Below are 13270 nucleotides of genomic sequence, written 5' to 3' on the forward strand. Positions count from 1 at the left end.
GACAATGCTTTCACAATTTTTTCTGCTCTCCACTCACAGAACACACAGAAAACCATTGCACTTAAATACGTTTAGAAATCTGAGGGAAATGGTTGTAAAAACAGAACATTACTTATAATGCTATTTGGTTTTTCATGAGTTATAATACAATACAACATGAACTTTGGCTTTAAGGTAATTAACCAAGTTTAGTAGGTTTACAACATGACCATATATTACAAATTACCCAATAACATTTAGACTGCAATTAATTTAATGGAGATGTAAAAGAACATTTACACTTAAGCATAATTTAGTGTAAAAGTATTTAACTAACCTGTTTGATGCTGTTTAGTGGACCTTGTTGCCTTGTTGCCTGGGTGCTGTGCTGTGCTAAAGTGTTTCTACTGGGGTGCTCATATTGGTGCTTGGGAATTATGGGAATTTGAAATTAGCCAATTAAAAGCTAGGAATTAGGGTCATGTGATAAACAATAATCCAGAATGAGACCATACTCTAGATCCAGCATATTTTGTGAATCCTAAACATAATAAGAACGTTTCAGATGAATGAAATTCATCTGAAATACTTGAGAAATACAACCAAATATCAATATGATTGACATATGCATAAAACCACAAACTTAAAAACACTACCACAAACTTTAGAACACTACCATCAACCTTCAATACTTTTAGTGACCTTTTTATGACTTATATAATCTTTTTATTCTTATTTTACTTGTAAACAATAAAACATTATAACACCATTTTATATTCAATAATTGTAAAATAGTTCTATACAAACAAACAAACAAACTGACTTATTAAAACCATGAAAAATGTCTCTGCTACATATATAACACCCAACAATGACACTGTAATATAATACCCAACAGTGACACTGTGATATAATGCCAAACAATGACACTTAATATAATACCCAGCAGTGACACTGTAATATAACACACAACAGTGACACTGTAATATAATACACAACAGTGACACTGTAATATAATACCTAATAGTGACACTGTAATATAATTAGGAGATAAACCTAGTGTGTTTGAAAATCAGAGACATGCTTTACTGAATTGATGGCGACTAAATATTTCAATTGAAACCGAACGCGAGGTTTCAATTGAAATATTTATTCGCCATCAATTCAGTAAAGCTTGTCTCTGATTTTCAAACACACAAGGGTTATCTCTATTCTACCATGAACCATTTAAAATCGAACTTCCTCGCTCTGCGGAAGACACTGCGTAATCCGGCATGGGACGAGAGGCGAATTGAACTCGTCTGTGAAGGGAGCGGTAGGTGCCGTTCGTATTTTTTTAACATTACAACATAACAATATTCTGTCCAAAGAAATCAAACTACTGTTTATTCAATGCAATTATATAATACCCGAGATCTTGGGTTTTTTTCCATCCCAACTCCACACGACTAAAACCAGCCTATTGTTTTGTGTGCCGTGAAGCTGTACCCCCCTGGCCACACTATAATGGAATCGTCTGACCTACTTATTTTCTTCGAAGTAGACAGTTACGCAACAGTTTGAAATGGCGGACGAGCCAGTGTTTACATTTTGCGAAAGGTTGAAATTTGAATGACAGTGGGCAATACTTGACTGACTGTCGAATCTGAACCCTGCAGAATCGAAGGATAGACACTTTCCTGATCAACCTACGACCTGTAACTCATCAAAGACTGTTGATTTTTATGACCGGCCGATCATGATTTCACGTACTGCCTCCACCCCGGCATGCGACAAAAGGGTGACAGTGCTGCTGCTTAGTGTACATGCGACTAACTTGTGATTCCTTGGAACTTTGTTTTCATCGTTTGGGACTGGACTGTGTCCAAGCGTTTTCCAAAGTAGATGAACATAACATTGCGGGGAAGCTGGCAGAGAGCAGAATCATTTTGTGAACGATGCAACGGGATATGATGGAGTATGACTATGAGTGGCATAAATGTGGTGTTTCGCCAGACCGTTAGATCTATCTTGCAAATGTCCCATTCTAAACGGAATTAAATATACCATTTACCAGGTAGGTAAATGTGTACTAATGTTTTGCTGCATATTTTGTATAGATAGGGATGTATTTTTACAAGGCTTTCTGATTTATATGTTAGATATTGTTTTGTTTATGTTTGGGGTTGTGCATTGTAATTGAGTTTGAATATTTTTATAAAAGAAGGTAATATGATAGTGAGGTTCCCTCATAATTGGGGCTGGGGGGATCATATAATTGTATATTTCAAGTTTAAATAAAGGTTTTATCAGCATTTCCATCACGTATGTTGTGTTGATATTAGTCATTTTGGTGGTCAAGCTGAAGTAGTGCGACAGTGTTCTATACGTGCGCAGTGAAGCGCAGTGAAATCAAACGCATTTTTAATCCAAAATTTCCAATTGCCTATGTGGAATATTCGAAAGTCAGCGTCAAAATCCATGGAGTTGTTGTTATGATCCGCCATGATTGTGGTCAAACGGAAGTAGTTCTCACAATAAGATTTGTCAATGCGCGGTGAAGCGGCCTTACAATCAGATGAGCGTCAATCCACAATTGATGCCGTCTGATTTTTCTGAACAACCAATCAGAATCTAGTATTTTCTTGATTCATGGTAGAATACCCAATAGTGGCACTGTAAAATAATACACAACAGTGACACTGTAATATAATACCAAGCAGTGACACTGTAATATAATACCCAGCAGTGACACTGAAATATAATACCCACTAGTGACACTGTAATATAATACACAACAGTGACACTGTAATATAATACACAACAGTGACACTGTAATATAATACCCAATAGTGACACTGTAATATAATACACAACAGTGACACTGTAATATAATACCCAGCAGTGACACTGTAATATAATACACAACAGTGACACTGTAATATAATACCCAGCTGTGACACTGTAATATAATACACAACAGTGACACTGTAATATAATACACAACAGTGACACTGTAATATAATACCCAGCAGTGACACTGTAATATAATACACAACAGTGACACTGTAATATAATACCCAGCAGTGACACTGTAATATAATACCCAACAGTGACACTGTAATATAATACCCAACAGTGACACTGTAATATAATACACAATGTAATATAATACCCAGTAGTGACACTGTAATATAATACACAACAGTGACACTGTAATATAATACCCAACAGTGACACTGTAATATAATACACAACAGTGACACTGTAATATAATACCAATAGTGACACTGTAATATAATACACAACAGTGACACTGTAATATAATACCCAACAGTGACACTGTAATATAATACCCAACAGTGACACTGTAATATAATACACAACAGTGACACTGTAATATAATACCCAGCAGTGACACTGTAATATAATACACAACAGTGACACTGTAATATAATACCCAGCAGTGACACTGTGACACTGTAATATAATACCCAGCAGTGACACTGTAATATCAGTGACACTGTAATATAATACCCAATAGTGAAACTGTAATATAATACCCAGCAGTGACACTGTAATATAATACACAACAGTGACACTGTAATATAATACACAACAGTGACACTGTAATATAATACCCAAAAGTGACACTGTAATATAATACACTGTAATATAATACCAACAGTGACACTGTAATATAATACCCAACAGTGACACTGTAATATAATACTCAACAGTGACACTGTAATATAATACACAACAGTGACACTGTAATATAATACACAACAGTGACACTGTAATATAAAACCCAGCAGTGACACTGTAATATAATACACAACAGTTACACTGTAATATAAAACCCAGCAGTGACACTGTAATATAATACACAACAGTGACACTGTAATATAAAACCCAACAGTGACACTGTAATATAATACCCAATAGTGACACCCAATAGTGACACTGTAATAATACCCAATAGTGACACTGTAATATAATACACAACAGTGACACTGTAATATAATACACATCACAGACGCTGTAATAAGATACTCAACAGTGACACTGTAATATAATACCCAATAGTGACACTGTAATATAATACACAACAGTGACACTGTAATATAATACACATCAGAGACGTTGTAATATGATACTCAACAGTGACACTGTAATATAATACCCAATAGTGACACTGTAATATAATACACAACAGTGACACTGTAATATAATACACATCAGAGACGCTGTAATATGATACTCAACAGTGACACTGTAATATAACACCCGACAGTGATACTGTAATATAATACCCAATAGTGAGACTGTTATACAACACACAACAGTGACACTGTAATATAATACCCTACAGTGACACTGTAATATAATACCCAGCAGTGACACTGTAATATAATACCCAGCAGTGACACTGTAATATACACTGGAACCCACGATACATGATATATCCAAGTATCATCTGTTGTAGAATAGCACGAAGAAAATGTCTTGTGATATATCATAAAGGTCAGAGTCGCCATGTCAGTGGTATTGGGGACGTTAACTCTAGGATGATATCCCCACTGGGACATTAGGCTGATGACGTGTTTTCTGAAGAATCGAGGCTCCCCCTGACCTCCATGACCGAGGTATTCAAGTTCTACCTAGCGCTTTACACACGTTAAGGTGGTACAGCACCATCGCATTTAGAGTGGGTCCATCAAGCGTGGGTGGTTTCACAATGACTATTCAAACTGCGCCCCATGTTGTCCAAGGTAGGGAGGGACACATGTTACTACCATCTAGAAAACATAATTGCAGCACGCATGGTGCCATTTGCTAATCTTGCTAATATATTTTATGTTACATTGACAGTGGCAATACACAGAACACTGTTTGGAGTATCTCAGCATTCTCCGCTGTGTTGGTTGCTATGACGTCACGTGTACGCACACTACTGGTGTAGCATGTGTTGCCCCGAGCTGGCATTGTGCCAAACTCTTGGGTCGGGCTATATTAAAGCCGTTTACCCTGCAGCGAGGCAGTCGTCTTCCTAGCTGTGTGCTGGACAGTACACTTGCATAATGGAGCTATCAACACTTGTATTCCTCAGTCTCGTGTTGTGCGGCGTCGAAGACGTATATGCTGATGGCAGTTTGGCAAAACTGACTACACGGGTGACGGTGGTGGAAATGGATCTCAAAGCATGGAAACTTATAAGTATTAATACTGAGACTGAACTGATAAACAAGTTTAATGTTTGGGAGTTATCACTGAAAGAAGAACTGACTTCAACATTCCTTCCTTCCTTGATAAAACCTCTCGTCAAACAAGCAATTACCGACATACTAAAAGAAGAATATATTGGGAATGCTATCAGAGGGCATATTTTCGATGAAGTTACCAGCCTGAACGCCAGTTTACAAAACAAAACGACACAACTTGAGGCAATAACACAAGACTTAAGACGTGTTGAACGGGGAACAGACACCTACAGAGAAACTGTTGGAAAAGAACGTGGCGAGTTGACAAAAGACATCCGGGCACTAAATCAGACAGTAGCTCGCGCAACGTCATATATAAGAATGCTGGAATCGAAACTAAATCAGACCATTGGTGACCTGTTTGAGGCAAGGCAAACAATCACTGTCCTCAAACAGGACTTCATGACGCTGAATACAAGTTGTGCGATGACGGGAAAAGAGGTTGAATCATACCGGGAGGGCTTGCAAGAAATGGAGCTGAAGTTACCCACAGAAATTCAGAGTTTAAACATTCAACTAAATCAGACCATTGGTGACCTGTTTGAGGCAAGGCAAACAATCGCTGGCCTCACACAGGACTTCATGACGCTGAATACAAGTTGTGCGATGACGGGAAAAGAGGTTGAATCATACCGGGAGGGCTTGCAAGAAATGGAGCTGAAGTTACCCATAGAAATTCAGAGTTTAAACGTTCAACTAAATCAGACCATTGGTGACCTGTTTGAGGCAAGGCAAACAATCACTGGCCTCACACAGGACTTCATGACGCTGAATACAAGTTGTGCGATGACGGGAAAAGAGGTTGAATCATACCGGGAGGGCTTGCAAGAAATGGAGCTGAAGTTACCCACAGAAATTCAGAGTTTAAACATTCAACTAAATCAGACCATTGGTGACCTGTTTGAGACAAGGCAAACAATCGCTGGCCTCACACAGGACTTCATGACGCTGAATACAAGTTGTTGTAGGATGAGGGAAGAGATTAAGGAGGATTCAACCACGACGTATCCTGATACGACAGCAGGTGAGACTTTTAGCAAGGATTTGTCGTTTGATTGACATTCTAGTTTGATATTGCAACCGAATATATGAGAATAACACTAATTTGTTGGAATCTAGCCAATATTTTACAGTCCTACTGCATACGCATTAAATGTTTGTCTTCTGCTTTTGAAACAATATGTCCGAGGTAAACGTTATTGTGGAAACCTTTCTTTTTCCGAATATGACAGTGTTAAACTATTATTAATCTAAACGTTTATTTACCAAATAAATTTGTGAGCACACAGGCTATGTCATTACAGGGTTCACACGACATGTCAACATAGGGTTCACACGACATGCCAACATAGGATTAATTTGTCATGGCAACAAAAGGTTTAACGTACATGGAGTTTATTGGGCATGTCGAAATGGGGGTTATTTGAAATGGGGGTTATTTGACAACCTAGGGCTTACACAGCATGTAAACCTTGGTTCAGCAGGTAAAGCCAACATAGGGCTTACAAGGCATGTAAACGTTGGGTTAATAGGTGATGCCAACATAGGACTTACAAGGCATGTAAACGCTGGGTTAACAGGTAATACCAACATAGGAATTACAAGGCATGTAAACGCTGGGTTAACAGGTGATGCCAACATTGGGCTTACAAGGCATGTAAACGTTGGGTTAACAGGTAATGCCAACATAGTGCTTACATGGCATGTAAACGTTTGGTTAACAGGTGATGCCAACATAGGACTTACAAGGCATGTAAACGTTGGGTTAACAGGTGATGCCAACATAGGGCTTACAAGGCATGCAAACGTTGGGTTGACAGGTGATGCCAACACAGAGCTTAGAATATATATCGACACAGGTTTTAAGGGTTTCCATGCGTCTTTTGTACTTAGTTTGTATCTAAGATACAGATATATATTTCTGTTGCCGTGTTTCTCTATGTTAGCTGATTCAGCGTAAGAGACAGATCAGGCAGACATCAGACAGATTACGAACTGTATTTCAACTCTGCTGTGTTCACACTGAATTATTCTGTACCTCTAGATTTCTGGGTGATCGTACTGATTTAATTAGGAAGTGGACACCTGATTAGACTTGAACTGGTTTCGTGGGGCCACGGCGCCACTTCTGCGACAAATGTATTACTCCTATTCCGAGTATTATAACTTGCTTTCAGTAAAATCGCCTCGACCCACTAGTCAAGACTAGACTTGGTGTTGTCAGGCTGCATTTCCGACCTGTCCAGCACAGCCCAGTCAACTGAACACTGCACGTTTTATGTTTGCGTCATTATTACCTTACAAAGTAAAACATTCTCTGCATAGTAGAAACCTGAACTTCACCAGATTATTTCTTTGCTTGTCCATAAATGCCAATATTTGAGGAATGGCCTGGTAGAACCTCGTTTGGGATTGCCCTTTCATGATTGACACCACACCACGTAGTTCTCCAAGAGTGGGAGGAGGTTACGCCGGGGAGTCAGGCAGTGAAAACTGCAAATTGGGTATTCCGTTTTTAAATGACTTCACTAATTACCAAACTACCTGACTGCAGAGGTATATATGCCGGAAATCTTCTGAAACATATCACCAGCTTAAAAGCACTATTGGGTGATGTCATGATTACCGCTGCAGCTAACACTAACAGATTACAGCCACAAACCGATGTTTTACTTTCATTACCCAATAACCATGGCGTGCAATAACAGGCAGCTGACTAAGACCATGTTATTCTGAATGGGCGGACGACTTATGGATACTGCATCTGAACATAAATATCTCGGTATGTATGTCACACCTAGATTGGGTTGAGGAATATCTTCTTTGATTGGCATTCTAGAAGTTGAGGCGATGAAGAATCAGGACAATTTTTATGAAAATACAACATCTTTATTCTGTACAGGCGACGTTTCGACATAGGTTCTATGCTTGACAACGACATTAGAACCCCTTGTCGAAACGTCGCATGTACAGAATAAAGAAGTTGTATGTCCATAAAAATTGTCCTCATCTTGGGGAATACCGGTCTACACTTAGCACAACAGGCTCGGAAAACCATTTTGTCTTTCAAGACTACCGTATTTCTTATAATAAGCCCCCGGCGCTTATATTTTCAACGGATATCCAGACCCGGCGCTTATAAGAGGCCCGGCGCTTATTAGAGCCCCAGCGCCTATTAAAATACCCTGTATTTTTTAATTATGTTATGATTCGTTATGATTAGTTATGTAGTTATGATTTAAGGGACCATTCCTTGATATATTTATTTTTAGACCAAGGGAGAATTCATTTGCGAAAAAATGCAAAGGTCAATACCCGGCGCTTATTAGAGACCCGGGGCTTATTTCTTAAAGCACTGCTTTATCCCCGGCGGTTATTAGAGGCCCGGCGCTTAATAGAAACCCGGCGCTTAATAGAGGAAATACGGTATATTTCAGTGTTATGAGCTCCATGTAAGAACATCAATGCTCTTGTTTGACAGAATGATAGCCTCTAACGTCTAATGATATCCACATATAACGTGCATTGAAAGAGGACATTTATGCTTTTGTAAACAACTATTGGGAGTTTTGTGAACAATCGGTGAATTCCTAATTTAGGGAAAAAGCCGATATGCTTATACAACTATTGTCCATGCCATGCCATAGGTAGCACAACATATGTTGTAATATGTTGTTTTCATCTGATAAAACCGGAGGGCAAACTTGGGTCGGATAGAAATATTTCCATACAAAGTTGTTAATCAGTCCAAGCAGTCGAGCGCCAAACGTTGCCATGCTCCTAACCTGTCACGTCACAATGACGTCATAGCTGGCAGCTTTGCGGCCGTGGTGTCGCCAGTCAAGGCATTTCGTAACTAGCAGTGAGATAAGTCGCTCGTGTTAGGACGTTATTGGTAGGTAAGTTCTCAGTTTCTACTTTTGAACTGATTTAGGAAATTAGATGAAATAGTTTATAGTACGACTGCTGTAAAGCAATATGAATGTTGTGGTAACTAAGTGCTTGCTTCACACAATGTTTACATTCAGACGTTTGTTTAGCCTGTCACCGGTGGGAATGAAGGAAGGTCCGGGTAAACATCACGCGGCGTTTCACCTGATAGACTTGTTATATTTGATCACAGTATGTGCTTGTAAGGGTTATCCTTTGGCCTGATAGCATTTACAACTCTCAGGGATCGGAAGACGTTATGAGACTATTTTAAATCTGTCCAGTCAAGTATTTCATTTTAAATGTGTTTCATTTTTATATTCTGCGTCAATGAAGAGCTGCATTGAATTGAAATACATCCCCGCTATAGCACATGGTCAGATGTAGCAGTTTAAAGATGGTTACAATGACGACCTGTAGATTTGCTCTTTTAGCAATGAAATCTTTATGTGGAACACATGCATTTCTGCAACATTTTAAAACAATGCAATTGAATGTAAATTATGGAAGGGCAAATATGCTTTATTCTCGTTATTTCTAATGTTGAAACAGACGGAATGTTATCACTCGGACAGCCGACATGTGGATCTTTACCACCACACACTGCCACGTGTTTGTACCCTTGTTGTTTATCAAAGCACATTGCTTCCATCGACAAGTACGGTTGTGTCAGCTGAAGTTTCCGACTCAGATAGGATCATGTTGTTGTGTGAAAAATGCATTGTCGCCATCGCTCGGTATTCTGACATTTTGTGAGTGCTTCACTGAGTTTACCTGACACTAAATTTAAACTGTGTTGCATAAACATCAAGTCAAGTGGCGAAACCGCATTATCAGTGGTTCATGTCGTTTGATGTTGTTTTACTATCTAGTAACTATTTCATGCATTTTGTATCAATATGTGAAGGAAAGGCATCTTTGAATTCCAACCACGGTTAATGAATTCAAACTAACAGTTAGTCACCCCATAGAGGGGAATAGGTATAAGTGCAGATGTTTTTGTTTGTTTATCTATTTTTTTCATTTAGTGTAATAATCAATTATTAATGTGAATAATCATGTACTATATGTTTATATATGAATTCCCTGTAGAATATAGTCGTTAGTAACCTAACCTTAACCCTGAGGGCCAACAGATTCTTTAGTTTCACCGTTCATGTTTATATTTCAAACCAAAGTAACAATTAACATTTGTATTCATTCAGTACTACATTTGAACATAGAAGAGCATCTCAGCTGTTAACACACAGTCACTGACAGTACACGGCTTATTACATTTTCAGATTCAAACTGTAAAAATGAATTTAGAAAGTGCTCTTTGTTTCGGGCACGCAGTCTCGATCAACAGGTATCTTAATCAAGTCGAAACATACGTTTTTAATACCTCTGCTACAACCAATGTATTTGGACTACATACTACATAATAATGGAAGGCAAAACTTTTTGGAAAGCGGGACCAGTAGTTATAATGCTTATGTGCTATTTGTAGTTTTCTGGAAAACATATTCCCTGTTTCAGCCTCGACTGACCCGAGCCTGAGCAAGACGGTCCCACCAACGCCAGTGACGACACAAGACCCTGATCCACACGGTAGGTGGGAAAACCCAGCAGGCAGGAAGCTCAGTTCTTAATCCTCCCTGCATTTAACACGCTGATGTACATACCCGTGGTGATTGAGGATGAGTCTCACCTGTAGTATCGATCGACGTTCATGTTGTTAGTCAGAGGATTTCAAACTGTAAAAACTAAATTTAGGAAGGGTTTTTTCCTGCAGAGACACGCGGTCTCGACCTCAATCAAATTGAACGTTATATATTTAATACTTCTTTCATAAGATATGTATTTAGAATTTAATCATACATAATACTGAAAGGCGAAACATTATGTGGAAAGGCGAAAACTGAGCCAGCAATAGAAATGTTTATGTGCTATGTATAGTTTTCTGAACAACATATTCCCTGTTTCAGCCTCGACGACCGACGTGAGTGATGATCTGACACCGAACAACACGGTTCCACCAGCGCCAGTGACGACACAAGACTCCCACGGTAGGTCGGAAAACCCAGCAAGCAGGAAGAATAGTGGAGTCGATCGACGTTCATGTTGTCAGTCACAGGATTCCATGAACCAGATAATTATGCTGAGGTCGCCACCAGACAGCTGGAATACTGCTGAGTGTGGCGTCAAACACCAATTAAAACTCTGTGACATAAACCAACGTTATATCTTATTACCCTAAAACCAAACAAGAGCCGTACTGACATTATCAACTTGTAAAGTTCAACAAACATCAACACTCTCCACACGTACACAAAATAATGCTACAACTTCTGGCTCTGACAGAAAGTTCTGTATTAAACACACCATCCATAATTCCAGAAACCACAAGTTGACATTCCCGCCATGTTGTATTGTTGTCAGCCATGATGGAATTGTTTAAATGATGCAGCAATGTCCGAGTCACGTATCACATGATGAAAACATTGTAGATGTGTGACGAACATGTCTGATGTACACAGTTTACTTTGTGTTGCAGCGACTCCATCACCAGCCACAGACCGCGACCTCTACTCCGCCAGCGAGGACGGTGACCTGGAAAGAGTGAAGCGGATCCTGGCAGCGGGTCACGTGGACATCAACACTAGAGGAGACTACAGCGGGACACCGGTGATGGCGGCAGCAGTGAGGGGACACAGAGATGTGGTGGAGTTCCTGGTGGGTAGAGGGGCTGATGTGTCGCTGGTGAACAGGTACGGTAGCAACGTCCTTCACTACGCCTGTTGGGGTGTAGGAGACCTGGAGATCGTGAAGCTGATCGTGTCCCTGAACGTGTTGGACATCAACGCCATGAACAACTACGGGAGCACAGCGGTCTACTACGCGAGATTCTATGGACATCAGCGAGTGGTGGAGTTCCTGGTGTCACGTGGTGGACACTGAAGTCAGTGTTGGTGTGGACAGTGACGGTGCACATGTCGTTACTGACACTGACGAGGTGTGTGCCGTCCACGTTGTCGTGTGTCACGATTCACGTGATTTCCGTTTACTTTGTGAATATAAATAGAACTTGTTGAATGTATTTTCAGACATTTTGTCATTTGTTGTGTTTAGAACCTCGCGTGATCAGGTAAGAAAATTGTGAAGTGAGTGTAAACATAAACGGTGAGTGATTAGGAGATAAACCTAGTGTGTTTGAAAATCAGAGACATGCTTTACTGAATTGATTTCAATTGGAACCGAACGCGTCTGATTTTTCTGAACAACCAATCAGAATCTAGTATTTTCTTGATTCATGGTAGAATTGTACGTAAACGTCGCCCGTCCTAACATAATTCTGTGTTAATTTTGTTCTGAGAATATCGCGAATATTGTGAAACCGACAACAACAAACTGTTTGTTTACATGTCGCTGCACACTGTGATCTCAGACTGAGCCCAGGTTCACCCAGCTAAAATGGCGCCATTTGTACAGTGACAGTGACGTCACACTGCTGGTGACGTCACAGGTACACACTGAGGTGCCCGGCCGTCTTCTCGGCCAGATAGGACAGAGAGCGGCGCAATGCTGGCATCGTGCCATACAACACAAACAGTATTTGTCAAATACCATGTGTTGGGTATCGTTTAACAAGGGAAGGATGGACATCTGTAGCTGATTACTACTGAGATTTAACCGTTTTGGTGCCACAGGGAAATGTACTCTTTCTGTAGTGACAAAACACACAATATACAAAATCAAACACACGACAATCATCACCCACAACATCTCATATTTGTTAATCCTGGATGCCAGAATGACAAGCACCTCCCACACTTCTCTGTTTCCTGATCTAACATATTGTTTTTTAGGTAAAGCACAATTGCTGAAATGACCGGTCAGAATTATGTACATGGTAAATCTCGCCATTTTTGGACACATAAAGAGTTCGCCATTCGCGGCATCGTTTACTGTATGTTGTAAAGGTAAATATCGGATATTAACCCGTTGAACTGAATTTGAAAAATAGCCAGTTAGTGATAAGTGGTATGTGGTTTTTATCAAGTCGCCAATGACTGTACTGAAACCCCGCCTATAACCCTGAAATCGTTTGGACCGTCTCGGGAGCAGGCAAACACACG

General features: G+C 39.7%; 1 protein-coding gene across 2 annotated transcripts; it reads left to right on the plus strand.

Annotated features, from left to right (window-relative positions):
- The first annotated feature begins 5007 nt into the window (after positions 1-5007).
- LOC124265130 lies at positions 5008-12231 on the plus strand. 2 transcript variants are annotated; one of them, XM_046699922.1, is made up of 4 exons: positions 5008-6246; positions 10671-10742; positions 11120-11200; positions 11689-12231. In XM_046699922.1, the coding sequence occupies exons 1-4, from the start codon at positions 5043-5045 to the stop codon at positions 12090-12092; spliced, it is 1761 nt and encodes a 586-aa protein (XP_046555878.1). In that variant the 5' UTR covers positions 5008-5042; the 3' UTR covers positions 12093-12231. The 2 variants fall into 2 exon arrangements, with proteins under 2 accessions (XP_046555878.1, XP_046555881.1); XM_046699925.1 differs by lacking the exon at positions 11120-11200.
- Positions 12232-13270: the final 1039 nt, after the last annotated feature.

This window comes from Haliotis rubra, unplaced genomic scaffold (assembly GCF_003918875.1).
Source record: "Haliotis rubra isolate DU_JTF1 unplaced genomic scaffold, ASM391887v1 Scf962, whole genome shotgun sequence".
In the NCBI taxonomy this organism is placed as follows: Eukaryota; Metazoa; Mollusca; class Gastropoda; order Lepetellida; family Haliotidae; genus Haliotis; species Haliotis rubra.